The sequence below is a fragment of the Gorilla gorilla genome, chromosome 17 (genome assembly GCF_029281585.2).
Source record: "Gorilla gorilla gorilla isolate KB3781 chromosome 17, NHGRI_mGorGor1-v2.1_pri, whole genome shotgun sequence".
Taxonomy (NCBI): Eukaryota; Metazoa; Chordata; class Mammalia; order Primates; family Hominidae; genus Gorilla; species Gorilla gorilla.
This window is the reverse complement of record NC_073241.2, coordinates 99,615,682-99,633,852: the sequence shown is the minus strand read 5'-3', so window position 1 is coordinate 99,633,852 and position 18,171 is coordinate 99,615,682. Positions and strand designations below refer to the sequence as shown.

The 18,171-nt window shown below is 44.4% G+C and overlaps 2 protein-coding genes across 2 annotated transcripts in view; one reads left to right on the top strand and one right to left on the bottom strand.

The window, feature by feature from the left end:
• LOC129523560 (collagen alpha-1(I) chain-like) overlaps positions 1-18,171 on the bottom strand; it is a 67,859-nt gene that overhangs the window by 27,537 nt on the left and 22,151 nt on the right. Inside the window, exons 2-3 of the mRNA XM_019014267.3 lie at positions 12,653-12,976; positions 11,515-12,570 (exon numbers count right to left, since the gene is read on the bottom strand). Coding sequence (XP_018869812.3) covers positions 11,515-12,570; positions 12,653-12,976 — 1,380 coding nt within the window. The remainder of the gene's footprint in view (positions 1-11,514; positions 12,571-12,652; positions 12,977-18,171) is intronic.
• Positions 11,513-18,171, top strand: part of RTTN (rotatin) — a 287,438-nt gene continuing 280,779 nt past the window's right edge. Inside the window, exon 1 of the mRNA XM_055368332.1 lies at positions 11,513-11,610. The gene's annotated coding sequence lies outside the window, so the exon portion shown is untranslated. The remainder of the gene's footprint in view (positions 11,611-18,171) is intronic.

The window sequence follows — 18,171 nt, the reverse complement described above, 5'->3', positions numbered from 1 at the left end:
CTCGGCAACTACATTCAAACATAATAAATATTTACAACTATATAAAAACAGAATTACATTTGCATAATAAATGGAATACAGTTGCTTTGACTTCTTTCAGGGCCCTTAGCTCTTACCACAATAACCTCTAATTGAAATGCAATAGGAACACTGCATGGCTACAAAGGTAGATTAAAAAAAGTTAAATATAGCCAAATTAAGAAAAATGAATTTAAAGTTGCCAAATAATTTAAACTTAAGAATAAATTTATATTTACAACAAAAGTTCTAATAAATTTTCAAGTGATTCACTCCTACTTTATAGGCTATTGACACAAAAATATGGGGTAGCACTAGCTTAAATTTGCAGGGGGATACTAAGTGAATCTCCACATAAAATACATGATAATCTCTAAATCATGTCCAGTTCTAAAAGCTTCTGACTCAATGAAAAATAAAAATATGTACAGACTTAGATATCTAACCAGCAATGAACAACTTTCCCATGAGCATCTCTAAGCATCCTTCACTGTAATTGTATTCAATGCATTCTTATTCAATTATTAAACTGAATATGAAACAAATATTCATAACGTCAATCATGTAAAAATGCTATTTGTGTTGGCTTATAAGAATTGATTAATGAGGCTGGGCACGGTGGCTCACACCTGTAATCCCAGTACTTTGGGAGGCTGAGGCTGGCGGATCACTTGAGGTCAGGCGTTTGAGACTAGCCTGGCCCACGTGGTGAAACTTTGTCTCTACTAAAAAAATACAAAAACTAACCAGGTGTGGTGGTGGGTGCCTGTAATCCCAGCTACTTGGGAGTCTGAGGCAGGAGAATCACCTGAACCCAGGAGACAAGAGGTTGCAGTGAGTCAAGATCATGCCACTGCACTCCAGCTTGGGCGAGAGAGAGACTAAGTCTTAAGGAAAAAAAAAAATAAAGAATTGATTAAATGACTGCACACCTCTCCTTAATTTTTTAATTCAGATTTTAACAAGTTGCATTTAAAAAGTAGTACACATATATGCCAATTCATCACTGTCTTTATACGTATACGGTCATCCCTCAGTATTCACGGGGGATTGGCTCCAGGAATAACAGAAGCTACGAATGCTCAAGTCCCTTATATAAAACGTCATAGTATTTGCATATAACCTATGTACATCCTCCCCATACTTTAAATCATCTCTAGATTATTTATAACACCTAACACAAGTGTTATATAAATGGTTATATTATTTTTTGTTGTCTTATTTGCACTTAACCAATTCAAAGAAATGTGATATAAGACATATTTCATCTTTGTCTCTAGTTCCTGGCACAGTTCCTATATCTTTGGGATTTCCTGAGATAGAAATATTTTTTATTGTTCAAAACAAGCCCCTTTCAATCACAACTGTTAATGCTAACGCTGTGATTAAAAGCAGCCCTCCTACATGGCCTCTGGATGGGGCTGGTCACCCAGAGACCCAGTGCCTAGAGTGTGGAAATTTCAGCCCCGACCCCCCGTCCCTATCCTGAAGAGAAATGAAGAGAAAAGGAAAGGATTAGAGATTGAGTTCTACAGAAACTCTAACTACAAGATTCAGGGACCTTGCGCACACAAGGGTGAGCTGGGCGGGAGGCCACCCTAGGAGGGCACAGAAGTTCCACGTCCCCCCGTGCTTGCTCCGTGCACCTCTTCTACTGGGCTGTTGCTGAGTTGTGCCCTTAATAATGTTTTCCTGAGTTTTATCCAGCAAATTATCTAATCTGAGGAGGTAGTGGGAACCCCTGATTTGTAGCCAGTCGGTCAGAAGTATGAGAGGCCTGGGACTTGTGACTGGCATCTGAGGACAGGGCAGTCTTATGGGACTCAGCCCATTGCCTGTGGGGACTGTACTTACTCTGGGTAGGGTCTGAATTAACTGAAATGTTGGACTCAGTTTTCTTTTTTTGTTTTTAAGACGGAGGGTCGCTCTTGTTGCCCAGGCTGGAGTGCAATGGCATGATCTTGGCTCACTGCAAGCTCCGCCTCCCGGGTTCAAGCAATTCTCCTTCCAGCCTCCCAAGTAGCTGGGATTACAGCATGTGCCACCGTGCCTGGCTAATTTTTGTATTTTTAGTAGACACGGGGTTTTGCCACGTTGGTCAGGCTGGTCTCGAACTCCTGACCTTAAGTGATCCACCCACCTTGGCCTCCCAAAGTGTTGGGATTACAGGTGTGAGCCACCGCACCCAGCCTGGACACTCAGTTTTCACAATGAAGAAGTGGTTGTTGGTGTTGGAAACACATCTCAAGAAATAAATCAGCCTTTTATCTTTACCACTGTGTGTATCAGGCCTGAGACTCCTATGAAATAACTATGACACTTTTCAACAAATTAATATAGGTATCAACTCTAAATCAGTGGAGACCTGGGCAACATTGATAATGGAAATCATTTGCACACTGAAAAGACAGCCCCCAACTTACTACTAGTAAGATCCTTAATGATGTCCACATCTGCAACCTTATTGGCTAAGGTATAATTACAGTTGGTGGCTTAGAAACAGCTATTGTAATACTTTCTGATATATATGTAATACATCCTGACCTCCAGAATGATAAATGTAAAATACTATCTTATATATAGTTCTTTTAATACCATTCACCTATATATGATCATAGCTGACAATGACAAATTAAAAAACAATTATTTAACATTTTAATGTAAACAAAATTATTTTAACTAAAAATATAGCAAATTCCCTAAAAATCTCACCACATTAATTGTCTATGAAAAAGAATGACCTCATGAATTATAAACTACCAAGTAGGTAAGATTCTTTCAGAATTTGACAAATTATGAGCAAAGATGTTTTGTTTTTATTCTGTACTGTAGCAAAGTGTTTTAATAGTTTCTTCATTGCTTTTTTAAGATTAAAAGTAATTTGTTTATATATTAAAATATCTTAAATGTAATGAACTACTAAAGCAAAAATATCTAACTTGTGAAAGGCAACATGCATGTAAAACTAACTGAAAAATAACACAACTGTTATGACTGCTCTCAGCGCTTTCAGATCAACACAAAAGCTCTAATTTAAAGAGCAATTTGCCCATTATTCAAATGCTTTCACATAGAACATACAAGATTTTGTCATTCAATTTGCAGTAGAGAATTTGAGTTTTCAGTTAAAATAATCTTTTCCCCATTTCTAAAGTACATCCAAATGAAGAATGGAGTTTTAAATAGCAGATTTGGGGAACAAAAAGTAATCCACATGAAATTTGTTATTAAATGTACATTAAGAGCCAACATAAACTTCATTCATTGATCATTAGCGCTGAAGGGAATCTTGGAAAGCAATAATTATTCAATTTAATAATATATCCCTATTAAGCAAATAATAGAAAAATCTTACAAAATGAAAAGATTACTTGTATTATAAAACAATAATCTGATTGCCAAAAGTAACCATTTATTGTGGGTTCCCAAAGATGCGATCTCTTGATGCTTTTAAAATAGTCCAAATTAAAATAATTATGTTACCACCCACTACAGATCAGCAGGCATTTCATCGACTAAGTTAATTGAACTCAGTGACACAGATGCGGCTTCATGAGAGCACTAACTGAAAACACTACCTTTATTTAAAGAAAAAAATAGATCTGGTTTTCCCAAAAAAAGAAGGGTTTAATATTCACTGATGCTAGCAAAACAAACAAAAACTGTTTAAAACAAGGAAAAAAAACCCTCCTGATTAAACATACACTTCTTTATCTCCATCATTCCCCAAAAACACAGGAACGAAGAAAATCACAAAGCGAATTATGGCAGATGACAACAGTGTTAAGTGGCTAAAACAAACTGGAGTAAACCAAAATCTAAGACTGCTGGAAAGGAAGACAACGAAAAACCAGCCTGAGAAAAGGTTTCACAAATCTGAACTGAGAGGCGGACGCTATTTGTTTAAAAAAGAGGGGGTGAGGAGAACAGTTAGAAAACAAAACTCCCACAGCCAAAAAGTAAACATTCAATAAAAGAAAAATTGAGGGAACTCCCCTCCAAAGAACAACAACAACGACAACAAACTGACAAGAATAATGGAGAAAAAAGCTAAGAAAATAAGTAGACGGATTTAGGAGTTCCTATGTCCAATGAAGAAGAGCTTAAGACAGAAAAAAAAAAAGAAAGAAAATGAGAAAATGAAAGGGAAGAAATTATAAAAGTCATTTTAATAGTTTTCCTAGAACTGAAAAACACAAGTTTATAGACTGAAAAGCTCTGTGGAATGCTCAGCACATCCAAAGTAGAAAAGAACAATCACCAGACCCACCATGGTAAAATGTTAGTATTTAGGCAATAACACAAAAATCCCCCAAAAGCTTCCAGGGGGTAAAGAAATGGCTTACAACTGCCTGGGAAACTGGCGGCATGTGACTTAACAGTAACACTGAAAACCGGAAGACAACGGAGCAACGCCTACAATATTCCAAGAGGAAACACACTTACAACTATGACCCCCACTGACAGTTCAATGACTCTCCTTGTGCCCTTGCACGCGTCTGGAATTCTTGCAGGGACTAGGCCTGGTTCTGGCCTATGGTGACCAGCGTGCGACCTGCAGATACACCCACATCCGCCATGGGGACAACAGACAGGAACTGTAGGTGAAAGCAGATTGGACCCAAAGGAAGAGGCCAAGGGAGGCAGCGTCCACAGCAGACTTTGTGAAAGCAAGACACAGACCTCTATTCATGCACTGAGATTTCAGAGTTAATTTGTCACTGCCAAATAACTTATTTGATCTGAACTAAAATATTAACCTGAAATTTTATACACAGCCAGGCATACACCAAATACTTAGAACATAGACATTTTCTGACACACAAGGCTCAAAAAAAAAGTATCATCTTCTCCATCACCTTTCACAGGAAGTCACTAGGAGGATGAGCTTCATCATATCAAGGAGGTAAACTAAAGGAACTGAAAACAAGGAACCCCACTTGGGAAGGAGAAAAGAATTTCTAAGTTGACGGTAGAGGCTCCTGTGATTCGTCCTGTTTTAGATACTGTTCCTGCCTTCTGTATCTTTCTCCAATCACACACACGTCACCCTGCAAGAGCCAGCTCAACTGTAACATCCTCCAGGAAGACACAAATCCAAATTCCCCAGTTCCCAGGATTAAATTAAAACCTTAAGCATCAACAGCAAGAAGGGCTGCATACACCAGAGTCCACTCTGAAATCGACTACTAATGTGGTGTGTGACTCTGGGCAGATGACACCCTGCTTAGACCCAATTTCCTCATCTGTGCAAGGACGAAGATAATCTATAATCAGAGCAGTTCCTTCTAGCTCTAAAATGCAGTAATTCTGCTGCAAATGTATAAAATCACTAAAATCCTACTGAAATTCTCTGCACTGGTATTTGCTTACATTTTCTGCCAGTCTGTGATATTTGGCAATAAAATATTTCCTAAATATGTCACTTTTCTTTTTTAACTTTAAAAGCAATGTCAACAAACAAAAATGACTATTGTCTGAGGGATGGTAATACATTACTGAAAACCAAAATTAAGCTTTAAAAACAAACACCATTATTATACACATCACAACAAACTTTAAACAAGTAACATACAGATACAGTAAAAATCTACCAGTAAGAATTCATCTGACTTTCAAAGCACGCTAACCCAGCTGCTTCAACCATCTACCATATTACTGATATGGTCAGAACAATGTGTACCACAAAAATCACTGTAAGTGCCACCATAAACACCACCAAATAATCGGCTACCCAGAGCGCTGGGTAAAAATACCTTGTCTAAAGATTAACACTGAACTATTGAAATTGTTTTTGATGGAAATCTTATCTAATAGGAGCCATACACTCCTGTCTTCAAAAAGGTATTTTAAGCGCAAGTGTGTATATTAAGTATAATCTCAGACTGTCACAAACTGCTGTATATAAATGGATGCCTCTCCAGATGACCAAATTTATCTGCTGGAAAATTTCAGGATGGCATAATGACACCATTAGGACTTACTGATGTTCAGATTACTGCCTGCCTTCCAGGCCTTCAGATATATCCTGTCTTCTTTCTTTTCTTCTCTATACTCAAGAGTCCGATGCTATGGAAAATAAGATAATCATCACTCCCTAGTCTCCAAGTGTGATGCCCTTTTAACAATTTTAGACAGTATTTTAGTGTGTTCGCTGTTAGGAGTGATAAAACAGTATCAGAACAAACATAATCAGAGCAGAAGGCTCTGCAGAGAAGGCAAGTGCGGCATCTTTTTTGTTCTCGGTCTCCCACCAATGAACTGCAATGACCCCACAGCCAGGTCAGGCAATTGCTGCTAACACTGTGACCACCTGTAATCCTCACCAGTATAGCAGCTTGCACTAGCAATCCTTCTGAAGGCGCCCATTCACTTACCGCTTTCATTTCCATTTCTCTTGCTCCTTTGGTCTCAAACCCTTTTCCCACATTAGGCTTCCTTAACAAAAACACTCAAGTCTAACACAGGTGTGTGGCTGATTAATCAGAATACAACTTTTGACTAGTCAGATTGTTTTAAATTAATAGTAATAATTACTTTAAATAGGAATTATTACCATTATTATATATTATAAAAGAGGGGGTGAGGAGAACAGTTAGAAAACAAAACTCCCACAGCCAAAAAGTAAACATCCAATAAAAGAAAAATTGAGGGAACTCCCCTCCAAAGAACAACAACAAAAAAAACTGACAAGAAAAACGGACTCCTCCTCAGTGGCCAGGCCCCCTGGGATGTGTCAGGGACACAGAAAAGAATTAATAGTAATAATTACTTTAAATAGGAATTATTAATGGTAATAATTACTTTAAATAGGAATTATTACTACTTTAAAACATAATCTGACTAGTCAAAAGCAGTCAGATAAAGGAGTAGAATACTAGTGTTAAAGTATTAGCACTTGTTATATTTCAGGCACTTAATACACTAACATGCATTATCTCATTCCATTTTCTTTCTTTCTTTCTTTTTTTTTTTTAAACGGAGTCTCGCTCTGTTGCCCAGGCTGGAGTGCAGTGGCACAATCTCGGCTCACCACAACCTCCACCTCCCAGGTTCAAGCGATTCTCCTGCCTCAGCCTCCCGAGTAGCTGGGACTACAGGTGTGTGCCACCATGCCCAGCTAATTTTTGTATTTTTAGTAGAGACGGGGTTTCACTATGTTGGCCAGGCTGGTCTCGAACTCCTGACCTCCTGATCCACCCGCCTCAGCCTCGCAAAGTGGTGGGATTACAGGCGCGAGCCACCGCGCCCGGCTATCTCATTCCATTATCACACCAGCTCTGAGAGAAACATCATTGTTATTATATACGTAAAGGAACAAAAACTTTTATTTTTTTTTTTGTTTTAATCTACCCTATAAAATTTAAGTGCTGAAATTCAAACCTAGATCTGCATCCCCATGAGAGACTGTCTTCCTTAGTTAGCATGGAGGGCTTCTAAGTCTCTGGCTTTTCTAATTCCAAAGGAGCTTTTCCTTCTGGCTTAATTCTACAGCAGAAAACTGAGGATACCAGCAGGTTTCAGATAACTGAGGTTTCACTTTACTAAGCTATGTAAGCAGGAGAAATGGGTTTTGGGATGGTGACTTTCTATACACTATACATGACTATACTTCCAGAAGTGAAAGAGATCTGGGCGTCTACACTGCCAGTCAGTCTGGTACTTGAGTCACTCAGACACACATCATAGCTCTACAGGAAGTGACAGTTCTCTCTCTGTGGGGCTGTTGGGGCCATGTAATGATAGGACTTTGGTTTTATTAGTGCTATGATTTACTCAGCCAGGCAAGCAGACCAGCTCAGAAAAGGACAAACGACATGAAATACCAACAACTTTCTAACATGTACACAGCATGTCTCTGCCTTTAAGGTGTAGATAACAACATGAAAACCGCAAGTACTTTCTGTATACCCACACCCCTCCTACTCAGTGGCCAGGCCCCCTGGGATGTGTCAGGGACACAGAAAAGAAGGACCACAGTAGACATTCTGCCCTCACAGAACTTATTGGGGGGGGGGGGGGGGGGCGGGGGAACAGAAGAAACAAGTAAACAAAGTAATTACAGACAATAATAGAGGTTATGAAGGAACCATACAAGTCAATTACTTGGGATTACTGAAGGAGCCGTAAGGTAGTCAAGGAAGTCTTCTCTGAGGCGGTGATGCTCTGAAGTGGTGCCACACCTCATACCCACACCCCTCCTACTCAGTGGCCAGGCCCCCTGGGATGTGTCAGGGACACAGAAAAGAAGGACCACAGTAGACATTCTGCCCTCACAGAACTTATTGGGGGGGGGGGGGGGGGGCGGGGGAACAGCAGAAACAAGTAAACAAAGTAATTACAGACAATAATAGAGGTTATGAAGGAACCATACAAGTCAATTACTTGGGATTACTGAAGGAGCCGTAAGGTAGTCAAGGAAGTCTTCTCTGAGGCGGTGATGCTCTGAGGTGGTGCCACTGGCATTAAGATCTGAGAATGAACCAACCACAGGAGCCACCGAAGGACACTGTAGGCAAACAGAACTACTGTGTCAAAGGTGGCGGAGCAGGAAGCAGCTTAGATTGTTGAGGAACAGAAAGGCTAGGGCAGAACCCTGGTAAGGCAGAGATGGTTGCTCAAGATGAGAATTAGGGAGAAATGAAAACACATTTCAGAACTAGGCAGAAATGTTATAGTCGATGAGGAAGAGTTTGGATTTTTGGCTGGGCACAGTGGCTCATGCCTGCAATCCCAACACTTTGGGAGGCAAAGGTGGGAGGATCACTTGAGCCCATGATTTCAAGACCAACTGGGCAACATAAGGAGACCCCATCTCTACCAAAAATTAAAAAAAATCAGCTGGGCATGGTGGCATGCACTTGTGGTCCCAAAAACTGGCAGAGGGGGTGCTGAGGCAAGAAGATCGCTTGAGCCTGGGAGGTCGAGGCTGCAGTGAGTCCTAACCGTGCCACTGCACTCCAGCCTGGGCAACCAGAGTGAGATCCCCATCTCAAAACAAAACAAGAGTTTGGATTTTACCATAAATACATATTCATTATAACTGTGAGATAAATTATTGTCCCCACTTTAGCCCCAGATAAGACTCAGAGGGCATACAGAACGTGTTCAAAGTGACAGAGCGGGTAAACGGATGCCCCAACATGTCCAGAGTGTGCAAGGTGAGAACTGAAATCTTACGTGACTTTCTCTAAGTATGTTTGTTCTCGAAACATCAAGACCAACGGCCACCTAAAAACAACTGCCCCAACGAAGTAAAATGTAAGGTTTGTATGGGTGGGTAAAGACCTGAAATCAGTTTAAGTAAACTGTGTCCTCAGTCCTAAAACCATCACGACTTATTAGCTAAACCAACACGCCAAACAGCATAATAAATTACCCATAAAAACATTAATGACAATTTCACTTCAAAACAATATCAAACACATCTTACGTTGTTCCTCTTTTAACAGCTGAACAATTATTTCTATCAATCTAGCCATATAAGAAAGTTTCTCCTTTTTATGACATATACTAGTATTTGGAATTTCTCCCTTATAAAATGAATAATTTTACAAAAGTACTTCGGCACCACAGATGTAAATATAATTTCCAGAATTGGAAGAGGTCATGAGTGCATATTTTTAAGAGAATAACAATAATTGAGTCCCAATAAGCCCATGATAAATTGAAAATATCTTAAAGTCAAAACTCACAGTGGGTTTATCTGGATGTAAGTCGAAGTGCATACTAAATGTGTATCGTTTTTGCTCCATCAAAAAGTCAAAAAGTCCAAAATTGGGGACCATCTATATGTTTGGACTTTTAAATAAGATCACACCTCTATGAGCAAAATAAAAGATATGATCAATAACCCAAAAGTTTCCTGAAAACTGGCCATAATGGAGAAAACTAGCAAGATTTTTCTCTAAGGAGTGTAGTTACACAAGAAGGCTTAAGAGGACACTTGCAGGCTGGGTGTGGTGGTTCGTGCCTGTAATCCCAGGGCTTTGGGAGGCTGAGGTGAGAGGATCTTGAGGCCTAGAGTTTGACAGCAGCCTCGGCAACACAGCAAGACCCCACCTCTCCAAAAAACAATCAGTCAGGTGTGGTGGCACATGTCTGTGGTCCAAGCTACTCAGGAGGCTGAGGGAGGTGGATCACTTGAGCCCAGGAGTTCAAGGCTGTAGTGAGCCATGATTGCACCACCGCACTCCACCCTGGGTGACAGAGGAAAAACAAAAAAGAAGATACTTGCTTTCTGTTTCCTAAAAAAAAAGGGGCCATTAAAAAGAACACCTTTTCCAGTTCTAATGCAAGAATGAAGAAAAACACTGGAAGGCAAAATGACTAGAAACCCAGTCAGTACAGCACCATTTTCCACCCTACGCCCAGTCAATGGCTCTCGAATTCCTTCCCTGCCACTCCCTGCGGGGGGGGGGGGGGGGGGGGGGCCCACCAAGAGAGGGGGTCATGGGATGACCCGAGGGTGTGCGCTTGGGTGGGAGGCCCTGCTGAAGAGAAAGGGGCAAGACTACCAATTTAGAGGGTAATTTAGAAGATAATGATAAAGGTAAGAGAGAAACAGTGTTTCAAAAGAGATGCTGAATGGAGTTCTAAAAAAGCATAGATTCGGGTGAATACCTGGCTGACCCTTACCCAGGCACAAGCGGAAAGCCCTGGCCAAACTCCAGATAGAAGTTCTTCTAGGAATCCTTATCACATCCACTGTCCACGAACCAGGTTCCTCCAAGGCACCAAGGCAGGCTTAGGGAGGGTGTTTGAACAAAAGGGTTAAGGCCACATATTTAATTTAGAGCTGAATGGATCCTAGACCTTACCATATCCACGCGTGCACAAAACCCACTAGGAGGAGAAATTAGAAAGCCCACGGAAAAGTATTGCAGACTTTTTTTCCGGTTTTTGTGAAACCTGGTGAGCAATGCCATTCGCATTTTTTAAGTAAGGCTGTCCACAGCATTAAATATTACAATTAAGATTCGTTCATTCAAGTAAGCTAAATGGATTTAATGTTGTGGTAGTTGGTTAAAAACAAGTCAAGATAAATTGCTACCTTCAGTGGTTGAGAAGATGTCGGATATTTTATCTTGAAGTAGAACGTTTACTTTTGTTTGATTCCAAATATATCTTTATCCCAAGGAACACAGTAAATTTAAAATGTCTCTGGGAGACGTTCAGTGTGTAATTCACGTTATTTCTGTCATTACTGGGTTCTCTGTCCTCATGCACAGTGCATGCTGCCTTATCCGGGCAGACGTTGGAGAAACATTTGTTGAAATGAATTCAACATTATTTATTTTGCTACCGGAAGACTGAGTCCCGCCACATATTCCCACCTGGCCCTTCATTCCAAACAGTGGGGATGGGAACCCCAATTTCACATTCCAACTGAACGTTAAGTTGGCACACACACTACTGCACATATCCCAAGTTTTGTGCCAGGATCTGCCCCTGAGAAACGTCCATAATTCTGCTCCGTGAGCCACAAGGGTGTACCTGAAGTTGCCAACTCCCGAAGCAAACTGAAAATTCAGGCCCGTGTCGGTCCCAGGAGCGGTTTAAATTCCACAATCGTCCCGTCCCTACACCCGGGTGAGTGCGCGGCCGGCCGGCGGCAGCTTCAGCCGCAGAGCAGCCCCGGCCTGCACCTCCACCAGCGCCGGCGCGACCTCGCGGTGGGGCGGGGGCGTCCCCGAGTCCCAGCGCCGCGCCCCAGGCCCGCCCTCGCGCCTGCGGCCTCGCCGCGCCCCGACCCCGAGCCCGAGCCCGAGCCCGCGGAGGTCCGAGGAGGGACCCGGCCGGGGCGCAGAGCCGCGCAGGCCCCGCGCCGCTGCCCAGGCCTCGCGGAGCCCCGGCCTCTCCCGGGCGAGCTGCGGGCAACAAAGGCGGCGGCCCAGGCCGGCGCGCCGCGGCCGAAGAGGCCGAGGGGTCGAGAAGAGCCGCCCGCGGCCGCACAGGCCTCGGCCCTTCAGGGGCCGCCGCGCCCCGGCCCCGGCTCCCCGGTTTCCGCGTCCCCGCTCCCGGGACTGGCCCCGGCCCCCGTTCCCCGGCCCTGGCCCCCGCCCGCGCACCCGCCGAGACGGCGCACGGCCTCGCGCTGACCCAGACCCGCCGCTGCAGCCCCGCGCCCGGCGGCCTTCCTGGCCCGGCCCGCGCCGGATCCGCCCCCTGCACTCCGAGGCGAAAACCAGCCCCGCGGACGGTGCCCCGGACCGCGGGCGAGCCGGAGGCGGACGGCGAAGCCCTGCCCCTGCCTCCCTCCCGAGCTCCCCGGACGCTTACCCGGAGGCGGCCCGGCTCCGCTTCCTCGCCCAGCGCCGGCGCGACTGCCGCGCTCGCCTTCTCCTCTCGGCAACTCCTCCTCCCGCCTCCTTCCTCCTCCTCCTCCAGGAGGGGCGCGCGGCCGCGGCGCCTCGGCCCGAGCGGGGAGCGGGTGCGGAGGAGCCGAGCGGGCCGCCCCGCGCCCACTACTCGGGCCCGCGGCGCAGGCGGGGCGTCGGGGCGCGCGGGGCTGTGGCCGGGGGCCGCGCGGGGCGGGGCGGGGGCCGGGCACTAAGTGGGGGTTCCGAGGGGAGGGGCGCCGGGCCGGGGTCGTGGGGCGGACAGAGCGCGGAGCCCTGATCCCTTCCCCCACCCCCGCGCCCCTCCGCTGGTGCCTGCAGGCGGCCGCTCCTCCCGCCCCCGGTGTCCCTGTCCTGGTTTTTCCTTTGGTGCTTTCCCTCTGGCGGGGGTGGCCCCGGCTAACGCGGAAAGGAAAGTCTCCTCGGCCCCCGGCCCCGCGGATTTGGCGGCTGCGGTCCCTGTCCCCCCGTGGCGGGCGGTCGGACCCCCGCACTGCCCAGGTCCGCTGGGCTCGCGCGGGGACCCCGGCCTCGTCCCCGCAGGGACGGGACCCCAGGACAGACGCGCGCGCACGCTGTGCAGAGCCACAAGTGGGGAAACCCTCCCCACACCTCGACTAAATTGTGAAAAATGCTTTTTAAAAAACCAAACATTCCTTGTTTCAAGCCATCTACTTTTCCATTTAGTCGTTTTCAGGGAGGTTTTGTACAAGGAATAGTTGTTTGTGCCGCCGAATTCCAAGGTAGTGTGGTATACAAGTTGCATGTTGGGATCTTGACTAATTTCTTTGGAAACTGGCTGAACATACTACTAATGTATAGCAGTACCACAAAAACTTGATTTTTGTCCATAAGAATCAATAGGAAAATTTGTATTTCTCTTACGATGAAAAGTGGTTAAAAAAATGAGTATCGTTAGTATTTCAATAAAGCTTGGGGGAGATAAATATTATTAAAATCTAACGAGAATTATTGTGGACTTTAAAAGTTGTGTTTCTTGAATAGTATGGACCTTTTTAAAAGAAAACCGAAAGTACAGAGAAAAAAGGGCTAGAAAAAAAGTCTAAAAAGTTGTTCAGGTATGAGTTGGTACCCGAATTATATCTCAATAAAGTTGTTAGTTACAAAAAAGTTCAAGTCCAGTAATCTTAATTCCTATGTCCAATATACAATCTAGATTTCCCCAAGAAATCTAGATTCATAACAGAAAAGTTGGATCTTTAGGTGATACAAAGTTGATGTCATGTATCATACACTATCATTGTCATCTTCAGTTTTTACTTGAATTTATTAATAAAATACTACCATTATTGTTACCGTGATTGAAATGCAACACAATTCTCAAATATCTAATTACAGTGGTTGGAGAATGTAGGTTGAAACAGAATTGTCAGAGAAGTTAGTGGGAAACACAACAAACAGTAATTAACGGTGGCTCATGCCTGTAATCCCAGCACTTTGGGAGGCCGAGGCGGGCGGATCACAAGATCAGGAGATCGAGACCCGCCTGGCCAACACAGTGAAACCCCATCTCTACTAAAAATACAAAAAGTAGCTGGGTGTGGTGGCAGCTGCCTGTAATCCCAGCTACTCAGGAGGCTGAGGCAGGAGAATCGTTTGAACCTGGGAGGCGGAGGTTGCAGTAAGCCGAGATCGCACCACTGCACTCCAGCCTGGGTGACAGAGCTAGATGCCGTCTCAAAAAAAAAAAAAAGAAGCAAACGTTTCAATCCTACTGCCTCGGGGTTCCAGTGTCTCCCTAGTTTTTCTAAAATGACAACCAGTAGGAGCTGTGCAGCAGGGGGTTAGTGAGCCTTTCACGCAGCAATGGGGCTGTGCAGGATGGGGAAGTGTTGACTCTTCTAGGAGACACTTAAATGTATGGTTACTCAGACCCTGGGGTTCTGAGTCTGGCAGAGCTGGTGCAGAAGCACAGTTTTGACAGGTCATACAGCTGTGTGACCTCAAACAAGTTTCTCAGTTGGAACCTCAGTTTCTACTTTTGTAAAGGGTGAGTGAGGGGGCTCGATATTAATTATGTCAAATAGTTGTAAGATTACATGAAATAATGCACAAAAACCCCTAGGGGCCTAATCTAGGTAATAAAACTTCATGAGTCCGGCCTTGCATTCAGCTCTTTTGAATATGTCATATCCTTCAGTTTTCATATCAATCCTATAAGGTCAGTATTAACATCACCCCCATATTTCTGATGAGGAAACTGAGACTTGCAGTGTGAAAGTAGTAATTTACTCTCCCAAAGTCACAGCTACTCTGGGGCACAGTTGGAATTCAGGCTTAGGCCTCTGTGATTTCAGAATATGAGCCCTTTACCACTAAATAGTGATAACAATAACATAGCAACAACTTCAGGGTAGAGATATTAGTGTCTAGATATACTATTAAAATCTCCATGCATGGCTGAATTCCAAACACTTCTTGGCCATAAACATGTGATATCTTCTTGGCTGTCTGCCAATGAACCCTTTTTTCCATCAGCACTCACTCTCCGTTTGGAGGAAATCTTATCTTTGCCCTACCAACACCCAGCACAGCTAAGATATGTGCCCATGACTCACCTACTTAAACTCTTGCCTAGGCCAGACAGGGAGGCTTACACCTGTAATCCCAGCACTTTGGGAGGCCAAGGCGGGAGGTTCACTTGAGGCCAGTGATTTGAGACCAGCCTGGGCAACATGGCCAGATGTCATCTCTACAAAAAATTAAAATATTAGCAGGGCGTAGTGGCATGGAGGTGGGAGGATCACTTAAGCCCAACAGTTCCAGGTTGCAGTGAGCTATGAACATGCCACTACACTCCAGCCTGGGCAATAGAGCAAGACTCTGTCTACAAAAAGAACCAGGCTGGGCGCAGTGGCTCACACCTGTAATCCCAGCACTTTGGGAGGCCAAAGCCAGTGGATTGCTTGAGCCAGGGAATTTGAGACCAGCCTGGGCAACGTGGCAAAACCCTGTCTCTACTAAAAATACAACAATTAGCTGGGCGTGATGGCGCATGCCTATAGTTCCAGCTGTTCAGGAGGCTGAGGCTGGAGGATTGCTTGAGCCCAGGAGGCAGAGGTTGCAGTGAGCCACTATCATGCTACTGCACTCCATTCTGAGCAACAGTGCGAAACTCTATCTCAATAAACAAGCAAGCAAGCAAGAAAGGAAAAGAAACCAGAAAAGAAAGAAAAGAAAAGAAAAAAAACTCTTGTCCAGATGCTTAATGTTGTGCAAGTGATATAATCATGGAAAGCTCCTGGAAGAGGATGGGATCACATCTACTGTAATAAGGTACCTGCACCAAATTGATCCTGGTGCCAGTCCCCAAAGCCTTCTAATAAATCCCTGTTTTGCTCAAGATAACCAATTTCTGTTGTTTACCGTTACAAATGCTGTCTGATAGATGTGCTTGTTAAAAAATGGGGATAGCCACTGGTCATATTGAAAATCTATCCTCTTAACAGTGACAGGGGAGCATAGTTCCACTGCTTCCTCCTAGAGCAATAGCTTATAGAGCCAGAAGCACCCTTACTGATCATCCTCAACATCCTCTTTTTACAGACATGAAAACAGTCCAACATCCTCATTTTAAGGAGGAGGAAACAGACTGAGAGATCAAATGATTTGCCCAAAGTGACAAAGTTTTGACATTTCCCAATTTTGAGTCTTGTTTGATTTCTAATATTAAACCTCTTCCCTTCATCTAAAAGGGGAAAAAGAGAAGTCTAGACTTGAGAAAACTGGGTGGAAGCTGGGTGGGTTACAGTGTGCAGCCTTCCATCCTAGTCCTGGTGATTCAAGTACAGTCATACCTCGCTTAACGAAAGTGCTATGTTCTGAGACAAGCGTTACTAGGTGATTTCGTCCTTGTGCTAACATGATAGACTGTATTTACACAAACCTAGAGGTAGCCTACTACACACCTAGAATAATAGGGTATAGCCTGTTGCTTCTAGGCTACAGACCTGTACTGCATGCTACTGTACTGAATTATGTAAGCAAATGGTAACCCAATGGTATTTGTGTATCTAAACATATTTAAACATAGAAAAGGTTCAGTAAAGATACAGCATTATAATCTTATAATGGGATCACAGTCATGTATGCCGTTGACCAAACCATTATTCGGTGCGTGACTGTACATCCTCAGTGCTAAAAGCACTCTCGGGGCCCTGTGAAAAGCTGCAAAGCAAGCAAAATTTACCACCCTCCACTTCCTTCCCTCCCTCCCATTGCCCTTCTGCTGTTCCTGCCTTCCTGTCTTGATGGTTTAGGCGCCATACTCCACACACACAAATTTCCCTTGCATGGTACTTGTCCTGGGTTACATAATGTCCTCCAAAGAGTCGTGTCCTTTCCAGAACCTTAGAATGTGACTTTGTTGGAAGTGGGATCTTTGCCACTGTTAAGTTGAAATGAGGTCCTGCTGGGATAGAGTGGGCCCTTAAATCCAATGTGATTGGTGTCTTTATAAGAGGACAAGAGACACAGAGACAGACACACAAGGAGAGGAGAGGCGGTAAAGACACATAGAGAGAACTCTGGGGAGGCAGAGACTAGACCAATGCATCTGCAAGTCAAGGAACACCAAGAATTGCTGTCAACACCAGAAACTGGGAAGAGGAAAGGAAGGATTTCATCAGAGCCTTCTGAGGCAGCATGGCCCTGGTGTCACCTGGATTTTGTAATTCCTACATCCAGAACTGTGAAACCATAAATTTCTACTGTGTTAAGCCACCTAGTTGGAGGTACTTTATTATTTTATTATTTTATTTTATTTTATTTTAGAGACAGGGTCTCACTCTGATGCCCAGTGGCAGGATCTCAGCTCACTACAACCTCCACATCCTGGGCTCAGGCGATCCTCCCACCTCAGCCTCCTGAGTCGCTGGGACTGCAGGCACACCACCTTGCCTGTCTAGTTTTGTTTTTCATTTTTTTTAAGAGATGGGGTCTCACTCTGTTGCCCAGGCTGCTCTCAAACTCCTGGACTCAAGCAATCTGCCCGCCTGAACCTCCCAAAGTGCTGGGGTTACAGGTGTGAGCCACCATTTCCAGCTGAAGGTATTTTATTGTGGTAGCTCTAGGAAATGACCACAGTGCTCCTAGGCCTGCCCACCTTTGGTGCCTGTTCTCTGTAATGAACTCACTGCAGTCCCCTCCTGTCTTAGTCCCTTTTCTGTTGCTATAACAGAATATGTGAGACTGGGTAATTCATAAACGACAGGCAGCCGGGTGTGGTGGCTCATGCTTGTAATTCCAGCACTTTGGGAGGCTGAGATGGGCAGACCACCTGAGGTCAGGAGTTTGAAACCAACCTGGCCAAGATGGTGAAACCCTGTCTCTACTAAAAATACAAAAATCAGCCGGGCATGGTGGCACATGCCTGTAATCCTAGCTACTCAGGAAGCTGAGGTAGGAGAATTGCTTGAACCTGGGAGACAGAGGGTGCAGTGAGCCGAGATGGCATTGCTGCACTGCAGCCTGGGCATCAGAGCAAGACTCCATCTTGGGAAAAATAAAATAAAATAAAAACATAAATGAGAGGCCTATTTAGCCCATGATTCTGGAGGCTGAAGGTCCAATATCAGGCAGCTGCATTTGGTCAGCTTCCGGTAAGGACTTCATGCTGTATTGTAACATGGCGGAGAAGCAGAAGAGGAGGCTAGTCCATGTGAGAAAGACCCAACATGATGGGCAGCCTCACTTTATTACTAGACCAGTCCTCCCAGAGCGAGAACTTGCTGTCCCAACATGAGTTTTGGTGCAGACAGACCATATTCAAGCCATGGCACTTCCCAATCAA